This window comes from Acipenser ruthenus, chromosome 18 (assembly GCF_902713425.1).
Source record: "Acipenser ruthenus chromosome 18, fAciRut3.2 maternal haplotype, whole genome shotgun sequence".
NCBI lineage: Eukaryota > Metazoa > Chordata > Actinopteri > Acipenseriformes > Acipenseridae > Acipenser > Acipenser ruthenus.
Genome location: NC_081206.1, coordinates 4190137 through 4216817, shown reverse-complemented (window position 1 = coordinate 4216817; position 26681 = coordinate 4190137). Strand labels below are relative to the sequence as shown.

At 38.4% G+C, this 26681-nt stretch overlaps 1 protein-coding gene across 2 annotated transcripts in view; it reads left to right on the top strand.

Moving 5' to 3' along the window:
* Window positions 1-8037: 8037 nt before the first annotated feature.
* The window catches only part of LOC117422812 (cadherin-4-like), a 256978-nt gene continuing 238334 nt past the window's right edge, over window positions 8038-26681 (top strand). The window contains exons 1-2 of one of the 2 annotated variants that reach the window (XM_058990899.1): window positions 8038-8269; window positions 10624-10735. In XM_058990899.1, coding sequence (XP_058846882.1) covers window positions 8213-8269; window positions 10624-10735 — 169 coding nt within the window. In that variant the 5' untranslated portion in view covers window positions 8038-8212. The remainder of the gene's footprint in view (window positions 8270-10623; window positions 10736-26681) is intronic. The other variant, XM_058990898.1, reaches the window with a different exon arrangement.

Below are 26681 nucleotides of genomic sequence, written 5' to 3'. Positions count from 1 at the left end.
ATTAAATTGTTGTTTATTCACTTTAAATAAAATCTAAATGTAGTACCTCAGGTAAAAAAAAAACAAAAAAAAACAGTTTCTGAATTAAAAAAAAAAAATCTTTTTATGTATTTTTTACAGACTACTAAAGGGCAGTCAACCCTTCTCTCTTCCCTGTTGTAGATTCGTAAATGTTTGAGCTACACTACAGCGGAATGTGCATATCTATTTCAATCTGAGCCTTTATTACCCTGGTAGAAAAAAATAAATACAAATTGAGATTGCAGATCTGTTTTTTAAAAGGGTTTGAGTGTCAGCTTTTAAAAACAGTAACAATGAATTAGTATTAAGAACTGTTCCAGAACCTGCTCATACTTTGTATTTACCTATATATACTGTATATATATATATATATATATATATATATATATATATATATATATATATATATAACCACACTTTACCTATAGTATTTCATGCTTGCCTATGTTTTTTTTTTTTTTTACTATGCTTTTTATGATATTCCTCAGTACACCTTTTAAGGGTATACCATATTATAATATTCCACTACAGTTCTGACAATAGGAGTATTACTCACAATTATACATGGATGGTCCGCAGTTATTTTCTTCTATGGGTGCCTGCCACAAGCCACCTCTGTAAATGAGATGTTACAGCTCAGAGGTATGACTATGTTAAATAGAAGAGAATATGTACTGCAATAGTATACCCAGTCTACGGTTACCTTGGTGTTTTTCTGTAGCAGCACCAGGAGCTCAGTTGGATCTCAGTTGGGTCTGCACTGGGTTATGAAGCGTGCAGGCACCATGCTGTTATAAACCTGCACTTGGCCTTTGCGCAAATCCATTCCTTCATTTTTGTTGTTTTTGGTTTGATTTGTCGCTTGTTTTCCAATTAGATCTAATTAAATCCGCTCTTATTCCATATTTATTTATTCAGCTGCTGAATTATTTAACTACTGTATATTATCCCATGTTTGGAGTTATCTGTTGTATTGAGTGTATTTCTACTATTTCTATTTGTAATACATTATATGTGCTGATGCGCCAGGGAGGCAAAATAGGCTGATCCCTGGAGCCAGCATTACACTTCAGCCATCAACACCAGACAGAAGGATATCTGCATCATCAGATGGAAGGAAACACAGATGGATCACATTAGTTTACAGTAAAAGAAGCTATGTCTTAGTTGGTGCTTATCTTGGCGAGAGCCGAGTCCAATATCAGCATGAAGTTTTAACACCTACTCTCATGTAATGGAAATCATTATGAGTACCAATATTTATTTATTTATTTTAAACTTACAAAGACATTACTTTTATGTAAATTGAATGTCACATTCCTGACTTTGCAAGTCTGTTTTAGACACAACGGGCAAAGCTGACAAATAGTGGTCTTATAGTAAGACTACTTAAAGACTGACACTTGTTTTCAAAAGTAACGGATCATTCAGATTTAATGCAGATGTCCAACACTCTCCAGAAGAAGCTAAATGAAACCAGAGCCTACCTGGCTACATCCTATTGGCTGCATTGTGTTTGTTAAACTCTGATATTCACAAGCAGCTCCGTAAAAAATGCTTTCAGTTTTACTCTCTGTACTCGTATAACACTATGCAATCCAGAGACAAGGTCAGCCAGGTACAAAAGAGTATTTTAAATTAAATTCCATACTGAAGATCCACAGTAGAAAACATGTTTAAAGTCAAAGATTCAGCCTTTATTCCACAAGCCTATAATAACAAATCTCTGAAAAGGAGGTCTGTTGCCTGTAGATGTATTCTCCAGCAATAGTAAAAGAAATCCATCCATCCATCCATCTATCCATCCATACATACATACATACACACATACCAAGTGCAGTGGAACTAGTGTACATGCAGGTTTGTAACATTGCACACAGATCATTATTACAATGTTAATAAAATGTGTTGTGTTCTTACTATAAAAAATATCTTGGCCCAATGGTCTCGGAGCATGTGCTCACTTATGATGAGACAATATAAATCAAGGTAACCCCACCAAAAGACAGGCATAGGGAAGAGAAAGCCATCAGGTAAGCCTCAAGAATAAAGCTAACTTTGATTACAGAACAACTACACCTTGGCTTTGAACTGCACTCAAAACTCACTAGACTTTTTGATTCCAAAAATTATTTGCAGCAGTGTCCTCTAAAAAACCCCAGGTAATTAGGAAAGGGTTGAATGCACTGTACTGTTGTTTGGATCCAAAAAGCAGATGTCTTATTTCATGTGCAGGTTCAAACAATGAACCATACATTAAGGGGTAGAATATACATGGAAATGGAATTACAGCTAAAATCCTGGGATTCAAGATCTAGTCTTATAAAAACACAAGCTTGCGTTAGTTTTATTATTTTGTGTTTCCAGCTGAGAGACCGCATGTAACCTTGGCACAGCATTCTAGCTGATTCCAGAATACTGATGACAGTTCATATTTTTTGTCTTCTTTCTTTCCTTTTTTTCTGAAGTTGTCATCCTGGAGCTGCTACCAAGGGCTCTCTGGTTCTCTCCTCAGAAGATTACTCACCCAGTGAACCACGCAGCAGGCCATGTCTCCAGGGGCATTTTCCCCAGGTGCTTGTAGATTACTGAAGGAATGAAGTGGTAATATACACTGGTGGAAAGACACTGGTGTGTTGTGGATACCTTTAAGTGATACATACAAAAACACCATAACACCAGTATTACTACCAAGACATTTATTTAGAAAGTCTTTCAAATAGTTATCAACCTGATACTGAAAAACCTTCATTGCATTTTACAAAGCCAGTATTGAATCAATAAACAAACAAATAGATAATTCATATTTTAAATCATATTGTGTATACAGGGCTGGCATATGTTTGTTCTTGGTGCTGGGAACTTAAAAAAATGTATTTTAAGTCTGGAGAGGAGGAATAAACTACACAGCTAACAAAATGTGTGGCCAACATCATCATGCAAAAAAAAAAAAAATCAGGCCAATAGTGTACTTGGACATGGTCAAGTCAGTGGGTCTAATTGATGTCTACTTAATTATTGACCATTTGTCTTTCAGTGCCTCAGACACAATATTGTGCAGGGCATTGTGGTTTCCTTTCTTGGAAGTGTCAGTCAGTTCATTCTTGGAAAGCTTTTTAGTAGATTGAAATGTGACAATGGTCCAGACTAGTGTGAAGTCCACTCTGTACTCTTTAAAGCAGGCTCAGATCCCTCTGGATCAATAGAGGCATTGTCATCTTGGTAGCTCCATTCCAGTAAGGACAGAAACCATGCATTGCAGATCTAGCTATTGAAATGAGTAAAGCAGATATCGTGCAATCAACAAATAGTGCAGAATAACCCCTTAGCAAAAACGTGGATTCAATAGCAAGGAAGATAGAAACACTCCATGAGGTAAAGCCACATTCCTCCTGGGTTAACTGCTCTTTCAGTCCGTTTTGTAACATAATTGGTTAAAATCCACAAGTTCCTGGTTCAATCTCTGTCTCCCCCCACTGTTTTTATAAATATACAAGGTTTTCTTTTCATGAAACTGTTTTAGTTAAACATGCAAATAATAGAACAGTTTCTTGAATAACAAACTCCATTTCATTCAAAACAAAATATTAAAAACTCAATGTTAAAAACTTTGCAAAGAGGGGTCATAATTACTAATAAATACATACTAATAAATTGTTGATAAACGAGAGGTTCTGTCCTGACTCCTGCGGTGCTTAAGATAGAGTCCACTCTTGTTTGCCATCATCGAAGTCGCTTAACTCCAATAGCAAAGAACAGATTTCCTCTCATGAAAACCCTCTTGTTATAAAGCCTTTTTTTTGCAATGCTGCCATTTGCTGTGTACCTTTGGAAACTGTCAACCTGGTAAAGTCAAGGTAAAAAAGTAAAAAGTAAGAAAACAACTCCAACAGAAGGACAGAACCTCCAATGCCTTCCTTGGACACAACCCAAGAAGGGATTTTGACTCCTTCTAAGCTATTATAATGAAGTGGCATCTCAGCCCATTGAATTGAATGACATGTCCAGGGCTGGACGCGAAACGCAAACCATACGGTTCAAAGACAAACGTCTTACTATTCAACTAAAGAGCAAGCTCTGCAGTCGAGAGGCAAGTACGTGTCTTATGCTGATGTCAGTCTTGTAACTTGACTCATCAGCCGCTAGGAGGCAATCCATTACAACAGCAACACCACTTCCTACATCACCTGATATGCCATGGAGGGTCACTCATCAAGGTACTAACTAGATGGTAAGGCTACAGTGTAGCCCCAGGCTTCTTAAAATTGCAAAATGTACAGTATATGCCAAGAGATATGTCTCCCACTTCTGTCAATTCTGGAGAAGTTATTTTCAAGATTATCTAGCTGTTTGCTCCCTTTTTTATACATTTTTTTTTGTATGTGGAGTTCATTAATTTTAATACCAGGTAATGCCTTGCATTCAATTGAAAGGTTGACCTTTAAAATAAGCTATGTATGTATATTTTTGTCCAAGGGCTATTTTAGAGGTTAAGCTTAATGTTCTGCAATTGATTTTCCATTTTTGCCATTGATTACCTAAGGAAATTTTGACTTACAGTAACAGGAAAATAATAGCCCAATAACCTTTGAAAAAATCGTGTTCAGTCTTTGCAAATTTGAAATGGGCCTTTTACTTTGTGGATTTTCTGCGCAAGTTTGATGTCAAAAGAATGGTTCCTGGGATAAGTCAAAAGAATGATTCCTGTGATAAATTAGTTACAACCTTTAAATACAGATATCTAATACATGATAATGCAAGCTAGCATTTAATGCTGCTAGTTGTCCTAAGCAGGGGTCCTTTTCTTCTGTATTGATTTTTGGCTGTTTTGCATTTTATGGAAAATTCTCATTTATGAAATAAATGAACAACACAAGACCTTAAATAAACCACAATGTTGTTTGGTTCTAGTAAAAATAGGAGAAAAAACCAGAAATGTGATTTTGTTGGTTCAATAATACCCCTCTAAAGAGTTCAGTAGTCAGGGTGTGGGTCCCTGCACATTATTATTTGTTTATTTAGCAGATGCCTTTATCCAAGGCGACTTACAGAGACTAGGGTGTGTGAACTATGCATCAGCTGCAGAGTCACTTACAATTACGTCTCACCTGAAAGACGGAGCACAAGGAGGTTAAGTGACTTGCTCAGGGTCACACAGTGAGTCGGTGGCGGAGGGGGGATTTGAACCGGGGACCTCCTGCTTACAAGCCATTTTCTTTAACCACTGGACCACACAGCTTCCTAATAAATACATTACGACCCCTCTTTGCAAAGTTTTTAACATTGAGTTTTTAATATTTTGTTTTGAATGAAATGGAGTTTGTTATTCAAGTAATCATATTACTAATGCATTCATGCCATGCTTATGTGTTTAATATTGTGTCCATTACAAAGCCTGTAAGTTCAGCATCATTTATTTATCCACATCAACTCAACTGAGACACAAAATTACATTAACTTTAGACCGCTGCACTAGAAGCAACATTGCATGCCCAAGGACACATGCTTTGGCAGGGTGAGCCAAGATTTGAAACAGTGATCTAAGACCACCATTCATTATTAATTGCTACCCTTGATGGGAGGTATTTATAAATGCAGTTCCACTGAGATGCAAAATCTCTTTTCAGAGGTGTTTTGTCGCCTTTAAAAGGGATCAGGAAATTGAAAGCTGGTATAATTGAACTGGCTTTATGGTAACCAAGGTTTCTAAACAAAGAAACAGACTAGGATAGTAAAATCTGTATGAAATCTGTTTTTCCCCCGAAATTCAACATTCTTTTTTATGTAAATGGCTAACATATCCAATGAAAAGTCAGGTGTATTATCTTATTCCAATCACAACAAGTCAATAGTTCAAACTCAAATATGAAACGAAAGTTGAATCGCTGGGTAATGCTCCAGGGCACATCAAAAGATGCCGATGTCGTCTTAATAATTTACAGTGTATAAGAACGAAACGTACATTTCTAAAAAGAGGTTTTATATACGGAGCATTGAAATCAATTTAAGGATGTATGTTTGTTCTGGAACCTTTTCCTTTGTAAGTTAATACGCTGTATGCAGGGTGTCTCTTATTGTATTAGAGATTGGGTCCTGTCACCCAAACTAAACAAGATGACACCTCTTACACAATAAGAGGCACTCGACACACAACATATTCACTTATAACCTAGGATTCTGTGCTCACAATGCTGGATTTAAAGACTCTGAAACACTGCTGGGAAGTGTCAGGATAAGCCAGGAACTCGTGTTTTAAAGTAATGAAGACATGTATAAATCACATTCCATGACATTAATGATTTAGACATTAAAGTCTGGAGTAGGTGAGAATTAATCATATACGTTCATCGTAATTCAAATCAATGACTGCTCTAAACTGTCTGTGTTATTTTATGTTAAGTTAATTTAAACTACTGAACTTATCATGCTATCAAGGGGCTATTTTTTATCTATAATTCACTGCACCCTTATCCACCCTTCTCTGCATATATCTGTACATCTGATGGTAGAAAATGGAAAATCAACACAGGAACTCTGATAAATAATGACTAGCCCTGTGTAGACCTCTTTCAAGATGAAATCATTTCTAATAAATGTTTTGCTTTTTAAGAAAGCTTGTCTTTGTTCACTCCACATAATCACTGCTATATCTTCCTTTTCTAAAATGCACCAATGAATTATTTAGAAGCTAGAACCCTTCATTGGAGACATCTGTTTGTTCCCAATCGTATCTCTTTATTCTACGAGATAAAGACTTGATATACTGTATTGCATCCATAAATTAACACTCTCCTTTTTTGGTCTGTGAAAATTACATTTTCAACACGTGGTGGATGTGCATTGTTAGGTTATTGTGAAAAGGATACTGAACAGCCTATTAATTATTTATTAGGTTTGGGAGAGTCAAATTTACAAGGATGTATCTTCACCAGATGATCTCATAAACCAACACCAGTTACAATAATTTTAAGGACATTGAAAAATAGCATGAGATATAAACAGGGTTGGTTAGATTTTTTTTTTTTTTAATTTTTTGTGTGTGCATGTGTGTGCTGCAGTAATATGTGTAAGTGCACACACACAGTAACTGCAATAAACAGTTTGATGGGTGATGTGCTGCCACAGTGGTATTCTGTTTGATAGGATTAGTCCCATAGCTATACCTCTCAGATATGGAAATATGGGAAACACTGTGAGGTGTACTGTACAAATGTGAAGATTTGTGAAAAGGTTTTTTTTTTTTTTTTTTTTTTTTCCCAAAAGGCATTTTTTAAGGGAAAGTGAAAAGTCAGCTGGATAACCGCGCCACATGCAATGCAATGATCAAATCTGAATAAATAATTATTGGTCACCTTTTTTTAGCAGGACACTGTGTTGCTAAATTTAATTACGTCTTAGTGTGTGAGCAATCAGTGGCATTACGAATTCCATTCACCTGCTAATTATTCTACGCATTTCAAATGTCCGGACTCTTTTGAAAGACATATCGGTACCTGTATAAATTAAATGCTTCTCTTGTACACAGCAGTGATTTGGTAAGTCGGATTTCAGCTGTAGGGTTTAAATTAGCCTAGGATTACCCCAGAGTTAAAATGCAGTTTTGTAATTGAAAAAAAAAAAAAAAAAAACATCCACATACCAGTAAGGAAACATATTAGTGATGCATTAGGTAACTATACAATTATACAATACAATTATAAAACTCTAAAATGAGGCTAATAACAACACGCAATGTTAAAAAAAAAACCCCAAAAAACTCGTGTATAAATGTAGCATCCTTGCAGCTTCTGGGTATTCATATGAGTCCTTTGATAATATATTTATGGAAAAAAATACACAGAATTAAGGGCAGTTGAAATTTGTTTCTTACATATACCCTATACGTCTATACTAACCCCAAAGTTCGGCGCAAGCTCCGCTTCATCTGCATCTTTAAGGAGGATTCTCCCATAGTGTACGGTAGGAGGAGTTGTGGTGACGTCAGCGAGCTCTCTGGTGCTGAGCAGAGCAGCGCAGCGCGTTTCACCTGCAGTTGTGAGCTCGAGGATTCGGGACAGAGTTGATCATTGAGGAGCTTTGTATTGCATATGAAACGCTGTAGGGACATCCTAGAAGAAACACCAGGGAAATAAAAAAAAGAGCCGAGTCCCAGCTCAAGCTGCTGCTGCTGCTGCTACTGCGTGCTTGCAAAATGAAAATTGTTTTTCTTATATTGCTGACGAACGCCTTGTCATTTGGCACATCTTGGGTAAGATTATTACTCTTTTTTTTAATTTTTAAAAACATTGTGGAAGTACTGCACGGTAGTGTTTTCTTTAGTGTTAGCGGTGCAAAAGCACCCGGTATTCAGTAAATCAGCACCTTGCACCGCTGCTGGCAAATTTTGTGTATTTAGAATGTTTTTTTTGTTTGTTTTTTGTATTTATTTCTTTGTCTTTATTTATTTAATCCCCTGACTAAATATGTGGTTGTTAAAGCTATTCCATTCTTTCTCTTTTTTTATTTGAAAGCTTCAGATTTATAGCGGGACCTTAGATTACCGTTATGTGGTCATTGAAGCAAAGTGTAGGGGTCATGATGCTGTCTTGACAAGCGATCTAATATTTATAAATAAATACATCTCAGTCTGTTTACCCATGTACATTGTTTTAGTGGTACTACTGAACATTTGTTTTACAATAGCTCATTTCAAACCCCTGCTGGTTCTTTACTTATTAAGATATATGCCCCGTGTGTGGTTTTATCAGATAGCACAACCTATTGCAAGATCATTACAAAACATTGCCTCTTTTTAAAAGCGTAGATGCGCATTAATGTATCTTTATTGTGTCTCTCGGGGGTATCAGTGGTAACGAATTACCTTACTTGTGCCTTACGTACTGTATTCAGTTTTTTGTAACTGCTCCGCTTTGGCAGTCTATCTCATACAGAAACACTGCGTGCAAAAAGAGCATCAATTGACCATTATTTGACACCATAATATATTATAAAGTAACCAAATTGCGTTAAGTTTAGAGAGTTTATAAACGTGACAATCGGAACCACTTTCTGTTTAATATGATTGATGCCGTAGTTACTAGCAACTCTCTTATACTGAAATAAAAACAAATATGCAATTATTTTCCCCCAGTTCTAATAATTATAAGGCACACAATTTATGAAATATGTAAAACATACAACATGAGAGTCAGATGGAAAACAATTAAATAGCCAGTTCCCCGTGTATATAAGCGGTATGTTTGTTCTGTCTTTTAGGAGACAGCTAAAAACTTAAACATTTTTGTACACCAGTAAGACCACCACAAAAAGTAAAGCAAGGAGCCACAGCTAAGTCAAAACACTCACTGCTCCTGTCACACAAAGGTGAAGAAGGGGAGTCATACACATATAGTGTTCTATAACCTTATTCAGCTAAATTGAGTATACTTTGTAAAGGAAAAGTCTATAATACATGGAAGTCAATAAATTAACTGGGTTTTTGTCACCCTCAAAATACAAACAGAAAACGATATGGTCCATTTTTAAAACATTTTTTTTTATATACAATACTGGAGAGATCTGTAAATAGTTCATTATCCACACCAGCGGCAGTTTTAGCTGCACATCACAGGGTTACTTCTCTTCTTATACGATACTGGGTTTAGCCTTCAGTGGAGATCCGGTAGCAGTTGTCCATGGTTGACAGGTCAGGGGCATTATTGGCTGCTTATAGATAATGATGTTCATTAATGGCATCCTGGGGTAGAATGTCACGATGCAGAGGAGGAAGCTGCATCTTCAGGGTTCTATCGGTGTGTTCCACTGACTGTAGTGAGCAGCTCCAGTTTGCTAAGCTGATACCCAGTTTCAAGGCATTGTGACCAAGGCATGTCGAGTTAGGTCTGTTCACTAGGGCAGAACGTTTTGGAAACCATTAGGTTCAGCCAGCTTAATGTGAAAGATCCAGGACTTTTTTTTTTCACAAATGTACTGTAATCAGCACAGCTGGTGAGATCTACTGCTTCAGTGTTACAACACAAGGATATTGTAATAGAAAGAGGAGGCTTCCTAATGAAATGCACACGTCCACAGTACTGTGTAAAAATACATCCTTCGTATTAATGAATGTCTGTGAGATTCAGCCATCCTCTTTCCCCTATTGGGCTCCAGTAGCTTCGAAATGCACACGGTCTGCTTTGCCATGTTGGTGTGGTTTCCCAGTTGAATTACCAGTATGTAACACAGTATATGATCCAAGGTGTTTTGTGGCGTCTTGTTGATCATGCAACCCTCTTTGATAATATTGCCTTGTTTTATGATATCCCACTTTCAACATTATTTCAAAACCTAGCCAAGCTTGTCCAAGAATTTGTTCCAAAAATCTAATGCCAAACTTGGAGTTTTTGTAAAATTTGCACAGAAGGACCTCTTATCTGAATGTATATTTATTAACTTTTGTGTTTGCAACAGCCAGGTCAGACACTAATACAAAGTGAGCCTGGCTACCCCAGATGCCGTAACTGCAATATTCCCTTTCAGGAATCGTATTTTAAAATCTTAGTTTAACAGTGTGCTAGAGCTCCTTTTAAAGCTGAGTCTCTTTGTCTTCTTTCCCTTCATTAGGGGAATTATGGAGACCTTGCATCTAAACCACCATGCCGAGCTGGATTTTCAGAAAGTTTTTATACAGTGCTGGTTTCAAGGGAGATATTAGAAGGTCAGAGCATTCTCAAAGGTAAGTGTGGCAGTTGGTTTTAAGCATTCTGTTGTTTTTTTTTTTCTTCTTCTTAAAAAGGAAAATAATACAAGTCTGCAGCTCTATCTTAAGCTGGGTATTCAGACGAATAAAACAGTCTTGAATTTATATTTTCGGAAGGTCAGAGCATTCTCAATGGTAAGTGTGACATTCTGGTGACAAAAAAAACAAAACCTTTTATGCTCCCTTATCGATTTCAAGGAGGCTGTGAACAGGGTTTTGATGTGGAAAATTAACATGGATTTTGAATCACAATGGTCTGATCATCAGATATATGTTCTCCTTTGTGCTGCAGGCAAAGCGACAATCTTAAAAATGTGTTGAATCATTTCGGTAGGATGATGAATTCATTGCAACTGTTACCCTAAAGGGAGAGTTGAATAATAAGAATATGATGAGGATTCACAGCTAATGTGCTCAAGGTGTCGGAGACATTATTAGGTGTTGATTCAGTCCTGTTTGTCAGCATGTAACATCATCTTATGGCTTTGTATAGCTTTTAAATCATAGAGTTGAACATTTCTGCACTTAGGTGACCAGTGTTCTTGAAACCTTTTCTGTGATGTGTCCATTTAATAGAGCTCCTAGCTCTGAAACAAGAAAACTGTACAAGGAAAAGAAGCCAATCATTTATGATGCCACTGTAATTGTTAGCTTATTTTTAGATACAGTATGTGCTTCTCCTGTTTGTGTTTTTCCTGTCTAATCAATCAAAGCTTGGTACTGTACAGTACATCACTCTGACTTTTCCCTTCACTTGGGAAGGGTGACCAAACAGCATTCATCCCTGTGTTTCTGTGCTGTGAATTTCAGCAAGTCTGCACGGAGGTGTCCTGTCCACCAATCACTAACAATCAATCACAAATCTATTGCGTGCCGTGCTGAGGGGTTTCAGTCGTTCCCCTGTGAGTAGTCTGTGTGATTTTGATGGAAACAGACACACACGGCTTAATGTGGGAATAGGCAGAAAATGTCCTGTGGGGATTTTTTTTTTCTAATGGACATAATGCAGTATTTTACAGGGCAAGAAGTAGTGTATTTGACAAGACAGTTTAGCTATCTCCCCTATCAGAGTTAAGTTGTTTGTCAGACATAGAGAATAGTATACAGTGTGTGTGTGATTATATATATATATATATATATATATATATATATATATATATATATATATATATATATATATATATATATATGGTTTGGTTATTTTTTGACTATTTTTATAATGCATGTTTTTTTTTATTTTTTATTCCTTTCGATTTATGAGGTAATCTCCAGCGCAGAACTTCAATCACCACAGCGTCATGTATAGTATATCACGTCCTTAATTTGGAGCTCTGTATCCAATAAAATTACGAATTACACAAACTCTCGGTTATTTTTTATTTGTCACTAAGAACGGTATCAGTGCAATTGTAATAGTTTTTACCTTTATTTTTAAAAACTATCTGCTGACAGTTCTGGACCATGTAATTTAACATTATATTCCAAATATCCTTTTTCCCTGGACCTACAGCATTTGATCTCATCAGATAAAAAAAAAAAATAAGAAACCAGCTGTTCTGGTTTTGTACGTTGTGAGAAAAAAACAAGCAAAGTATAAATACATAGTTTAGAGCGTTACTTACCTGTATTTTTTTTATTTTAAATAAATGTGTAGCATTTTTATTTATGCTTTTGTAATATATATAAGGTCAGTCGTTTATTCCAAACCCGGGTCTCTGCACTGACCGATATATAAAGCAGCTTTAAACCCGTGTTTATGGCCACAGTCATAGGATGCACTTTTGAAAAACACGTTTAATATGAAATGAAAATAAATATATTATTTAAAATAAAAATTGCATTTAAAATCAATGTTTTTAGAGAAATTTAAATAGCTTTCAAACCAGCAGTGTTTTTCTATTTTTCAAATTGGGAGCACATGCACATATTTCAGAGGATGCAACAAAAATGAGTTGCTGGACATTTCATATGAGAGTTTAATTTGTCATATTACATTCTAATATTTTAAATTCCTTTCGGCATTGAATTCCAATATGTATCGCACCATTGCCTTCAGTATTGCAATAACCAATCCTGTCCCACTACCCACCCCTAATATATCTATATATCATTTTTGTTTTATTTTTTACAGATAGATACAGGTATGTTTCAATGTAGGGTCATCCTTGTGTGATCCTGGTAGTATATGTGATCGGTGTCCGAACTATCTATTGAAAATATAAAACCAATGAGGATGCAATTTGTTCTTCAAAAATATTTGTACTTAGCTATTTTTAGCACTGATCACATTTCCTTTAGTATCTCATAATCACCACATGTCCATATACTGTACAGAGACATATGGGCATATTACAGTGTACAAGGTTGTCAAAAGTCAAAAAGTAATTTAATAGCTACCCTTAGTAGATGGGTAGATTTTGGCATCCATCCTGTTTCCTGTCCGTTGGAAATGTTCATACTGCTTTAACCACCTGCAATTTCTTTCTATGACAGATTTGAAATGAAACCCAAATCCTGGTGCGATCTGCATACAGTTGAATGTCACACCTGTAAACAGTGTTGCCAGATTGGGCGGGTTCACCCCCAAGTGGGCTTGTATTTTTGTATTGTGCGTGAAAAAATGGATTTGGGCGGGTGCCTATTTTTTGGGCTAGTTTTGGGCATTTGTGCGGGTATTACATTTGGATATATTTTGAATAGTTTTTAAAATATTTACGATATTTTTAAGCAAAATACTAAGCTATATGATACACAGCCCTTAGTGTTTACATCACTGCCTGTAAATGCATGATGCTTTATTATTCAAGTTTTCCGAAATCATATTTTACCTGTTAGTTTATATGAATATACCTTCCCTTAGATTTATTAATGGCTGTTTTCTTTTGCTTGCTTTGTATTCTCTTCTGAAGTAAAGGTCTAGTACACAGAAAATTGACTTCATAGCAGACACAGCCAATACCACAAGGATTACAATCAATATCCAGCTACCAATTTGGCACCATGCCTGCCAATACAAGCCAATTGTGAAACTTCTATTGATTTGCATCTTATCCCCCTACTTCTGTTTGAAAAAAGTGCTAGGTTAGGGCTAGGCGATGCAGCCAGCTACTTCACAAGCCTGTTACCTCTGGAATCCCAGGTTCAAATCCACGATTGGTGTCAACCTGGCCCCCAGTAGACCACACAGTTTGGCACAATAGTCAGTCTCTAAATAAAGCCTAGGATGAGAATGTTCTCCTAGTCAATGCCGTTGTCTCTCGTCTTTTCAAATCGCTAAATTCACAGTATTCAAAGTTCTGTATCGGTTCAGTAGATATTCATTTGTATATGAGAACTGGATTGGAACACTTAAATAGAAACATTTCATTTGTATTGCGTTCTTATCAACGAGTGCTAAATCTTTAGAATGCAAAGAAGCCGGCACACTGCAGACTGAGTGTGAACATGAATGTGTGAACATGAATGTGTTGCTGCATTTAGTCCAATATCGAGCTTTCATGGGCTCACAGCAGTTTTAAGCAACCTTAACAAGAAGGCTGGTCTTGAATATGCAATAGGAGCAGTAGGGATCAAAATAGTCTGGTGTCTGGTAGAACTGAGAAGGAGTACCATATCTTTTGTTATGGTGGTCTGCTGTTCATCCGCATTGAGAAAACATGCTTGCCTACAGGCGCATCCACGCCCTCAGGCCTCGGAGATCACATCTAAAGTGCATGACGGCAGTGGAACCATGGAAACCAAGAGTAGGGTATTTATCTTTGAGAAATAAGGGTGCTGAAAGTATGGCAGTAATAAGGAAATTTAAGTGAATGCTGTGTAGTAAAAAGTGTAATTTTAATAAGATATTTGACTAAATCTGCTAGCCATCTGGTGAGTGCAGTGGGTTAAAAATCATAGCCGAGCCCAAGCACTCTACAGTGAAGGAGATTGGAGTCTATATGTACTGGGGTGTATGCATATCATTTTAAAATGCTTTTTCTAACTTCTTCTCTGTCTGTTTTGAATGAGTAAAGTTGCCTCACAGCATGACTGCAGGTTTTAAATCGGAGCCTTAGTGTCTTATCGACACTGTCGCCAGCTATTCTTCAACTACAGCAAATGTTAGAAATCAGATATTTACTACCTTGGAAACCGAGCCTTAAACAGTAAGGACATATAAAAGCTTTGCCCCCATGGATGACAAACCCAGAAACAGTAGCTTTAATTCCAGTTTCTCAAGTGCTCTCAAACATGCTTGCCCCGAGAAAACTGTATTCCCAAGAAAACTGTGAAGTATTCCCTGAGCAGGCTGTAATGCTTCCAGGGTTAGGAACTGTAGTCTTCCTGTGGGAATACAGCTGCTGTATAATTCTGGAATTGAGTTTATTTCACTTTACTTCATATAAAATCATCTTTCTCAAGAATGAGAAATATAACACTACTTTCTTTTATTAAGTGATAAGTAAGGACATTATATTACCTTTTTCTAAAGAAACGAATAACAAGTACAAAGTAACTTTTTTCAGCAACGTGTCCAACTCTGTGTATCACGTGTGTCATTCATTAATTTTTTTTAATTGAATTCAGAGTAAATGTTTCTTAATTTCATGCGAGTAAGGTTTTTTATTACAAAAGAAGACCAAAATACGATTTGCCCGACTCGGAGTTTTGTCTTTGGAGACTGGGATGGGGAGGGTTTTATAACAGAAACCGCTAATCATTTTAAAAAGTTTGTGTTGCTTTTAGCCTCAGGAGAACCAGTGCACTGTCTGCTTGAGCTGCCATTCTGTACAACACTAAACAGTAGTTTTGTATTGGGTAAATCGATTTGAATTGCAGTTTCTCTGGGATAATGGTGGTTAAATTCACTGTCACTATACATTTAAGAAATTGTTTGTGACAGTGAGTTTCCTTTTTATACAGTTTAGAGGACTAGTCAATAGCCTCAAGTTTTATCTCAAGCCTGTTCGGTACACAGCTCACAAGAGACAGATGTGCTGAGGTGAGGCAAAAAGCATCACATCCAACAGTCTGGATCTGCTAATGGCGAGCACCTAGCTTTACCACCCATGTCTTTCCACAACGATGTTTAAATGCTGGAGGCTGGGTTAAAAACGGAATGTTTTCAGGCACTCACATAGTGGCAATTAATTGGCATTTAATGCCGTCAGTATCACAGACCCCCACGCACACACACTACTTGTTTTCATGATGAGAGTATGAACAATACTATAATGTTATACGGTAGGCCTAATGACCAAGAATAAGAAAGTGCAGAAGCAGCATAGAGAATTGAGATTCCAAAGCCGATTTCTCAGAATCTTAAAATTGTATCTGGTGGCAAAGAAAGGTTCAGAGGTAAATGTGTTTCTCTATAACTGCAAGCCATAGCTCAACAGTCTCTAGAATGAAGTTAGGAGCCCTAATATTAACAAAGCAAGATAGCGAGGTAGCTTGCACCTAGTCCTTTAGGGCTTGCCTGAGTTCTGTGCAGCCAGCAGTTTGTTTGTGCCTCAGTGTATTGTCCTCCCTAATCCAGACCCTTTTTCCTTCCCATTGGACCGGTTGTTCATAAGGCGCTCACCCCTCTCCAGGCTGATGTGATTTTCGAAGCCGGAAAATGGATTATAGTGGCAGTATTTTGATAAGCTCAGTTATTGCAGTTTGATACTGACCCCTTCATTCGGCAAGCCTTTTCATGAAACTTTCTTTCAAATGTGTGAAGGAACTGTGCACAGTTCTGATACAGTACATGAAGAGGAAATTACAATTTTACTTCCTATTTCAAAAGAAGCATGCTTTTCTATCTTCTTTTTTTTTTTGGCAGGCTAAGCACTGTTGGAAGTTAAGTCGTCTTCAAACTGTGCTGAATTTCAGATTAAGCGCTAGCCCTATCTGATGGTATTGACATACATCTCTGGGATTATTTTATTTCTTCCTTTGTAAATTTTCTATTTTATATCTATGCTATTGTGTGTTCAGGTTTTAGATTATATACTTTGGGTGAGTCAGTCAAGTACCTCATATGGAGGTTGCATTAACATCATTTCATTTTTTGGTGAGCACGGATAAAGTTGCAAAACAATATACTGTATAACGGGAAATTTTGGCGGGGAATGTATTTTGGCTTTATTGGCGGTTTTGATTGGATCGCCAATAATTCTTCCACCAATCAGAATGTGGTATACAGTGACCGATCCCGCCCTCTGACAGACTGGTATGCAGCGCAGGTTAAAGAAGCGCTGGGCAAGTGAAAGAATGTGTCAGATTTGCTTGAAAAAATTACAAACAGATCGGACATTTACAAATGGATTTAGAAAATCTGGAATTTATGATTCCAATCTGGAACTCCGAGGCAGTGTAAACTGCGCCTGCTACTGTGGTACCGGTACGACTGTTCAAGTTTTGTGTTGTTTTTTTACAAGGGGTTAATTAAGTACTGTAACAGCCACAATAGTTTATTCCAGACTTGTTAGAAAGTCTGTAACAAAAGCATATTTGTTTGGGATTGTTATTGTCAATTCATTGTAGATACTACTAGTAAGACACCCACCGTGCACGTATCGCAACGTCCTGAAACAATATGTTAAAATAAACTAGTTCTGCACCATATATAAATGTTGATTTTGCCAGTGCTTGCTAGTCTATTAACTAATTTTGAATTTAAAGCATTTTTAGTTTCGGCTTTATTGTTAACATTTTCACACACGTGTCAATACTGTCCTACAATTACTAAATGATACTGTGATCGTTCCACTGTAAATGTTAGTGAACCAGAGCTACGTTTTAAAACTGAGAGTTAGCAAATGCCTATCATTAAAGTGTACTGCAGCTACTAATCCTTTCCAATTACTGGTATCTTAAAATGAAGGACTATATAACGATAATGCTGTAACTCATTTTTAGAAGGCCTTTTTTGTTCTTCAAGTTGCGACATTGTAGATGCTATAATGAGTTACTGTAAATGAGACACTGTTTTAGAAGACAGATTTAATTAAGTAAACATGTATTTGAATGTTTTGGAAATTAAAAGTATAAGTGCAAAACTGTGGCATTTCTTTGTGAACGTGCTAAGCGAAAACGCCAATTCAAACAGTCAATCCCCCAAGGTAGCAAATTCGCCAGATTTAATACCAGCCGAAATGTCCCGTTATACGGTATTTGAATTGCTTACTGTTTCCTTGAAGGAGTTTGAAAATATTCTTCTGACTTAGTAGATATATATGTGTTCTGGGAATTGCAAACTGGTGTTTTGTGAGTGACTAAACTCATAGTAAAAACATACAACCCTGTACTGCACACCTGTCATGCAGTGCTGGTAATGAGAAAACGTCTCTTACTGCATAGAAATTTCAAATGAATTGAAGTAAAGGTGCACTGAATGTAACCTTGAGAGGGAGATTAGAGGGTCATTATCAGAACCTACAGTTTGGAAGCTGTGTTGGATCACTGGGATCATTAACTGAAGAAAGTGGATCATATGCCTTGGTCTTTCTCCTGAGAGATTTGCTGAGCGCACTAAAGCCTTTCTTCTTGGCTCTGCTTTGCACATTATTTTTTTTTTTTAGTAGAGGAAGTGATTATTTTATCACTCCTTTGAGGACAGTGCTCCTTTGTTTTGCCTCCCCCTTCCCAAAGAAAGCAACTGCTTTAGTCTCTGCTCCAAGACTACATTTCTTTTGTTCAGGGGTTACAGTGAATGATATAATATTTACCTATACACATCCCTAAGCATTGTGCTATGGTTTTGGAGTAATATGGATATATTTATATATTATTATTTATTTATTAGCAGACGCCCTTATCCAGGGCGACTTACAATTGTTACAAGATATCACATTATTTTTACATACAATTACCCATTTATACAGTTGAGTTTTTACTGAAGCAATCTAGGTAAAGTACCTTTCTCAAGGGTACAGCAGCAGTGTCCCCCACCTGGGATTGAACCCATGACCCTCTGGTCAAGAGTCCAGAGCCCTAACCACTAGTCTGCCAGTGAGCAGTTCAAAATGATGCCCCAAGTATGAATAACGGTTGTGTATAGAGACATGTAGGCAATTGGAAAATATTGCAGACCACTAATTAAGTAATGCATTCAAGATTGATTTCTTGGCTTCACATGCATAACCAGTCCTGGTAATTCCTATAGCGTTGGGTCTTGTTGAAGTTATAGGACCTTACAAAGATTTGGTGTTTTTGTTGTTCATTTTTGTGGCAGGGGTTGGTATTTTGTATTCATTGTCTGTCTAGGGCTATCCCACGTGAACGTAACATTTGATCAAAGACAGTCGTTAGCCTGATATTGATGACAGTGTAACAAAGGTGCCATCTTCAAAGAAAGGCTGTCCTAGTGCAATGTTTGTGTGTTTGCAGTTGCTGTTATCTGATATACAGGGTGGTTAGAAAGTAAGTTTACCACATCAACGCACCATGCTAATCACTTTCTAATCGCCCTGTACAACTCTGTTCCTAGTACTGGCCTTACCGTTTTGTCTTGTGTGATTTCCTGTTTGGTACAGTGGTTCTACTCTAACAAAAGATGATGTCCGTATTGTATCTGGAATACAAAAGAGTAAATATATAAAACCAACTTCAACCATAGGTCCAGGATAAGAGGGTTAAAAAATGGTGCAACTATTTGTGTTGTCAGGCCATTGACATAATCAATACTGGGAGGAATCCAGGGGTTTTCATTAAACCTACATGCAGGCCATTGACTAAACAATACTGGGAGGAATCCAAAGGTTTTCATTAAACCTACGTGCAGGCCATTGACATAAACGAATACTGGGAGGAATCCGAGGGCTTTCATTAAACTTACATGGATCTTCTTGGCTTGCTAAGATAGTTGTCTTTAGAGATCTACCCTAATTTAATCCTACAGAACACTTCAAGTTACCAGATGATGATTGTTAAAAAAAAAAAAAAAAAAATTTTAAAAATGGTTTCTTATTTCAAGCCTCTTTGCTTTTTTCGGCAATTATGTTGGCCTTTGCTGTCTGATATTGTTCAGCTTAGTACTCTGCAAGACACAATAAGCCTTCATTCTGTTGACACCAGTGAACAATTAGTACCTTCCCACCCACCTATAGCTTTAACTGATTGGTCTACAATGGAATTGTGCCTTTTCATTGGCTCAGGGGCTTTCCATTCTGACTGAAAAGGGTTGAATTTAAATGAAATCTTTTGAAAAGGTACAGGTAAGCCTGTTTATAAGTGACTTTTCCTTTACATATGACAGACTAACCAGGTAGGTTTTTCCATGTGATAAAAAGCATAGCCTCACAGAGATCCCGATTCGGTGTTTCAAGTGACAGAATAGCGTTAAAAAGCACTTCTCAATTGAGGTATTTTTTTTTAATCAGTGGTAGCAGAGCTTTGATCTTTTTGAAGACTTTGTCAGGACTAGTTGGAAAGCATTAATGGTTTCTATGGCATTCCCTTTGCTGGCAAACTATCCAAGAGACAAATGCTTTGATCTGGCTTTTTTTTTTTGTACTGTGTCCAGTGCTTGAGAGAGATTTTTGTGATTAACTTCAAGACTACCAGGTATCAAAACAGTGCTGTAAAATTGGAAACTCATGCGGCTGAATGACTTGGCATTAAGACTATTGTAAGGGTTTTTATTTCTCAATGCGTTCCAGTGCTACAAATAAATATATATAGTTTTTGCTCAAAGAGCCGACTTCCCAATGTTGCAGTATGTTTAACATACCTTTGTCAAGGGAAAGTGTGTTTGAAAACAAACAGTGGAGGTATTTATAGGCTTTTGGTGCTATGGTAACAACATGTTGTCATTCACTAAATCTATCTGTCTGTCTATCTAATATAATATAATATATTTATTTGAAAAAAGTCTGTATGGAGTCACGAACACTTCTGAATTAGGCACACTGACCTTGTAGTTTACTAGTCGAAGTCTGATAATCACTGTGGATGTGATGAAGACACGCTGAGTATTGAAACGCGTTGCTCTGTTTGTTTGTTTTCTTTTAAAATGTTTTAACAAATAAAACGAATGCATTTTTTTAATATGAAATAACAGTGGTCATGTTTTGAGTTAAAAGGATGTGTTGTGGCCAAATGTGTCTCTATGGGCTGTGACTGTTTGACCATAGCAGTGTGGAGTAGTGGTTAGGGCTCTGGACTCTTGACCGGAGGGTTGTGGGTTCAATCCCCAGTAGGGGACACTGCTGTTGTACCCTTGAGCAAGGTACTTTACCTAGATTGCTCCAGTAAACACCCAACTGTATAAATGGGTAATTGTATGTAAAATAATGTGATATCTGTATAATGTGAAATAATGTACAATGTTATATCTTGTAACAATTGTAAGTCGCCCTGGATAAGGGCGTCTGCTAAGAAATAAATAATAATAATATAGCAATATGAAATACCACCCGAGAAGACACTTATAATTTTCACATCATGTTGACGAATATATACCAGTCTTGATCATAGTTTTGTCAATAGCAGTTTTTAATAGTTGTATAGATCTAGCAGTTTTCAAACCTGTTGCTTCGCTTCTGGTGTGTGGCAGCCTTAAAGGTAGTAATTTGATAAAAATGCTACTATTTTGTTATTTCTTTTGCTTCTTGAGCTGTAACATAGACTAAATGTGCTCTTGTTCCCTGCTGGGGTAGCCTGAGGAAGTTTTTTTTTATCTTGTTGTTTTTTAGGCTCAATGCCCTAGTCCTGGTCCTTCCTGTAATTGTGTCTAAGAAACATTTTGCGAGGTAAATGCTTTGCAGTGGTATTGCATGCTTTGCTTTAACACCTTGCTGCTTTAAACATGGATTAGGACTATCATGAAGCACTTTCCTCTGTACTGACACATGCTGTCCTTTTGGAAGAAATACGTGTTTTTTTTTATCAGCTAACAATATGAATTTACTTTAAATGAAAATGCAGTTTCCTATTTTGTAGTTTTTTATTACAGTATAGTAAGAGAACTATTGTAGAAGTGTTTAACTAGTAAGCACACACTCACACAAAAGAGGTAGATAATGTTCCTTTAGGCATTCTTCTGCAAATCTAAAGGACAGGAGCGTATCGCTGCATGATTAACCTAAATTAATGAATGTGCTTCCAGCGTAGTTGTAATTAAAGAAACGAAAATTGCTAGAACTTGGGAGCATTGTGGTCCTGGGGCTCTTTCTCCCCCCCCCCCCCCCCCCAAACCCCACTCCCCTTTTTTTTCTTGCCAACTCTGGGTGGGAAGCAGAAGATATTCCCAAGCACAGTTCTTGTAATCACCGGCTGCCATCCACATTTTTACCCTGAACCACACTAAGGAACACTGTGCTCACGAGCTTGCTTCAGTGATCCCAAAAAGTCTATGTGTGCAATTCAATGTTAAATGAGTACACACATCATAGTTGGTATACTCGAAATAGTGTTTTTTATTTAAATGAACAAAACATAATCTCTATATACTTACCTTGGCTGATGCAGTACGGTTCTATATCATCTTTATACTGAAACAGTTAACCCACTAGCAATACTAATGGGCCAATACCGGATGCAAACACTGTGATGCTCTAGGCTTGTCCTATTGGATTTTGTCATTCCAGTTTCATACTAATCTCCTTTGATAAACGATACCTGGAGATGCATTATATGCAGTTCAGTTGGCCACCTAGCACAAGAATAGAGCGCTAGGCTAATATATTTAGCAAATTCAAAAACCAAGTTTTTTTACAACATCATAAGAGAAGAATGCTCAAGGGTCTAAAGAAAGCTAGCAAGACTGTACTACACCTTCGAGCAAAATACTGTGAAAACAAAGAGGAGACTCCTGAATAAAAAAAAGTTTTGGATCATCTATATGTTTGCATTCAGCTGTGGGTGTTTCTGTATAAAGGTGTTTTTTCTCAAACTAAAAGCAGAGGCTTTCCTGTGATTTAGGGCTGTTTTTAATCCCAATGAGGTATATCCATCGGTATCTCTCCTCCCACTCAAGGGTATAAAACGTATTGTGTGGGTGTAGGCATTTAAGGCCCGTTCATGGGGGGAGAAAGATATTGATGACTATATTTAGTGGTATTCCTGTCAAAGGATTATGCAGCAAATGCCAAACCAAAGACACAATCTATTGTGGCTGAAAAGCATCACAGTAGCATACCAGTGGTGCCATTTACAGCGTCTTCAGTGAACTGATCTTCCTTACTTAGTCTACTCCAACGTAAAAAGAAACACAATTTCCCACGGCATGTGGAGGTCACCTGTATTCAGGGAACCGATTACAGATTTGTTTTTTTTGTCAGTTACAGGGTTGCATGTAATTTCCCTAACTATTAGGCAGCATGAGTCAAGGTACTGGATTTTGCCTCACAGCTGTCTGCAAGGATTTAGAATGGAAGCAACCGAGAGGAGAGATTCATTGTGCTCAACGGATCATTGGAAATCATTGACTAGCTTTAAGGAGCAGGTTATCCACAACTGCAAAGTGTTGGTGAAACTGACCAGTTATTGGTATCTTCTGCTTCTGAACTTCTAAAGGTTTGTGCATTAAAACTTTCCTGCTGGAAGACAATAACAAATGTCACCTATTTGTCTCTTTCTGAGGTCTATTCAATTACTGTAGATCTCTCTCTCCTCAAATTCAAATGATCTTTATTGGCATGACATTCACAGGTGTTATCCCCTTTCGTCAAGAAACCACCTTCTTTTTCTGCCAGGTTAATACAGTATTTTCCTTTAATTTATTGCTGTATTTTGTCCAGTGGTGGAGGAAGTATATCTCTAATACAATCTCTCTAATGTGGCACTAGTTACAATACTGGTTTAAAGAGTCAGGTCTCTTCAGGATTTCCAGTTTCATTTGTCTACCTGTTTCATTTTGCAGCTTGTGGTCACTCTTCCTCACTCTGTTGGATCAATATTGTCTGCAGTGCAATTTACTTTTGTTCAAAAGCCAGACATGGCTCCTGGGGCAGTTTTTTGTTAACAATGATTACTCAATTAATTGTCTGTTGCATTTAGGTGGGGGATTGGCCTAATTTATGATGCACACTTTATTTTTTTTCCTGGCGATTGCTGGGGGTTTGACCTTGCAGGACACTTTAGTCAAGACAATCTAAATCTCTTCCAGGCGAGATGATAAAAAACACTCCTGCCTGTCATGGTAGGTGCGCTGTTTTATTTCAAGCAGCTCAGCACAATACGTATTGTATTTACTCAGCGAGGGAACCTTTAAGAGACCCTTCCTGTGGAAGTAGTGCTCAGACATAATGGTGTGCTGTTTTCTCACTGTGTTAACATGGGACAGAAAGGAATGGGAAAGGATGCTGTTTTCAGATTGGGGCCAGTGCACTGACGTTGCAGGTTGCGCGTCACTTGATTAAATTCAGGCGAACGGACAATTTGATTCCAGCATTGTTGAGAATGTTGGCTCATCAACCCAGGAAATTAACATTGTATACATTATGTGCTTTGTGTAATTTTTTTAAGGAAGAAATACTGTGCTTGTTCTGCCTTCTGCTTTAATGCTTTAGGAAAGCTGAGGTCCGCATATTAATTCAAGTGACATTGAAGACCATTTGAAGTCGACCAGTGTTGCCTTTTTGTGCCTGTGATTGAGTGGGAAGTTTCTGAAAGAACGCAAAGGGCAATGCACCTTTAAAACTGAATAAAAGATTTCTTTCTGGTTCATAACAGTGCAAACTTTTGACTTCTTGAAAAGCTTTGGAATATTTAACAGCCTGTCAATGAAACTTCCATACACCTGCTGCTGAATTTGAAGAGTGATGCACGATAACAATGCAAATTGGTGAAATCACCTGTATTGATTTGTTCATTTAGTACCTTTACAGATATGCACTCACTTGACTGAACTATTGTGCTTCTGCTTGTATTTGGCATACATGAATGTGATATCGACGAATACAACTTGGCTTTTTGAGCTGTATCAGTGTATTGGCAGGTTTTAACTCCCTTTTAAAAGCACATGACAAAACAAAGCATTCACTTTACACAGTGTAAAGTATCATGGTCAAGTGGCTATTGTAGGTGGCAGGAATCAGTCTGACGCCAAGATTGAAATGTCAAAAGTGCAAAATTATTGAGAAAAAAATGGCAGAGTGTGGCAAAGTGCCCCGCCCCTGTGTGCATTTGTGTGTTGTGTGTATGTTGCGTGTGTAAATGTTGGTGTATAGTCATTGGTACACGGGATATAAACGGGTCTGTGTTTCACGTGTATTTAAAGTGTAGATTTGTATTTAGGCACGAGGAGAGCACAAATCACTTCACGTGCTGGTTAAATGTAATATGTGAGCACGGGGTTGCACAGAATTAATTCACGTGCTGGGATTCAAGTGAATAATTAATTAGTAATTGAATCCCAGCACAATAGTATATATAGACGCACATTTCTTGCACTAAGGGTTGGGTGTTCGGAAGAGGAGAACAGGTGAGAGAGAGAGAGGAGTAATTAAAAGCGAAAGATCGTAAATATAAGTGTTTGTTCTCACCGTGTTTGTTTGTCTCCGTGCACCGTTTGTTAAGTGTCAGTCGTTTTGTCTGTGTGTTTATTTTGGCGTCAAGTGCCGTGTCCTGTTTTGTATTCCGTTGTTTAAACCTTTTATTTTGTTATTAAACGCTGAGTGCAGCCATTGCACTCAGCTCATCACAACCACCGTCTCTTTGTTTGAATTCCTGTCTGGTCTGACGCCACCCACTCTGGCCGTCTTTGTGACACGTGGTGTCATCGTGGGATAGCCGCGCCTCCAAGCGTCAGACCAGGAGGGGTTTTGTTTAAAAAAAAAAAAAAAAAAAAAAAAAAAAAGGATTACAAATATTGTTTTTGGGGGAAAAAAAAAAGAAAAAAAGAGAGTCAATGGCAGAAGACGCCATCAAACTGCGGGGCTGGTTCCTGGAGAATGCTGGGCTGGAGGCCCAGTCTCTGCCCATGGTCGTCCGGGCTCTGTGGATGATGGACTGTGAGAGATGGGAGGCATATCAGGAGGAACACACCCCAAACACCTTGGAGGAAGGTGTGGAGTTTGTCCTCAGCTACCTGGAGGCAACCATAAATGGAACAGCAGCCCAGGTAGCAGGACCACCAGCAGAGGAGTACCTGCTGTCCCCATCTCCACCAGCAGAGGGTGAGTACCTGCTGTCCCCATCTCCACCAGCAGAGGGTGAATGCCTGCTGGTTTTGCCTCCACAGCCCGAGCGGGAGGAGCCTGAGCGTCCACAGCCCGAGCGGGAGGAGCCTGAGCGTCCACAGCCCAAATGGGAGGAGCCTGAGCGTCCACAGCCCAAATGGGAGGAGCCTGAGCGTCCACAGCCCAAACGGGAGGAGCCTGAGCGTCCACAGCCCAAGCGGAAGGAGCCCGAACGTCCTACGCCTGAGTGGGAGGAGCCCGAACGTCCTACGCCTGAGTGGGAGGAGCCCGAACGTCCTACGCCTGAGTGGGAGGAGCCCGAACGTCCTACGCCTGAGTGGGAGGAGCCCGAACGTCCTACGCCTGAGTGGGAGGAGCCCGAACGTCCTACGCCTGAGTGGGGGGAGCCCGAACGTCCACAGCCCAAGAGGGGGGAGTCGGTGCGTCCACAGCCCAAAAGGGAGGAGTCGGTGCGTCCACAGCCCAAAAGGGAGGAGTCGGTGCGTCCACAGCCCAAAAGGGAGGAGTCGGTGCGTCCACAGCCCAAAAGGGAGGAGTCGGTGCGTCCACAGCCCAAAGGGAGGCAAGTCGGGGCTTCCACAGCTCTGGGACCCAAGCCACCAGCAGAGGGGAAATGCCTGCTGGTTCAGCCCCAAGAGCCGGAAGGGGAGGGGTTACAGGCTCAACCCCCTGAAAATTTTTGGGGGGGAGAAGGGCAGGATGCTGGTGTCCCCCAGCAGCCTCTCGCTATGCTGCTGAAGGCAGCACGGCGTGCACATGCCCAGCCGCCACAGCAGAGGGAGCCAGCACCGCCAGGAGCAGAGGAGCTGGAG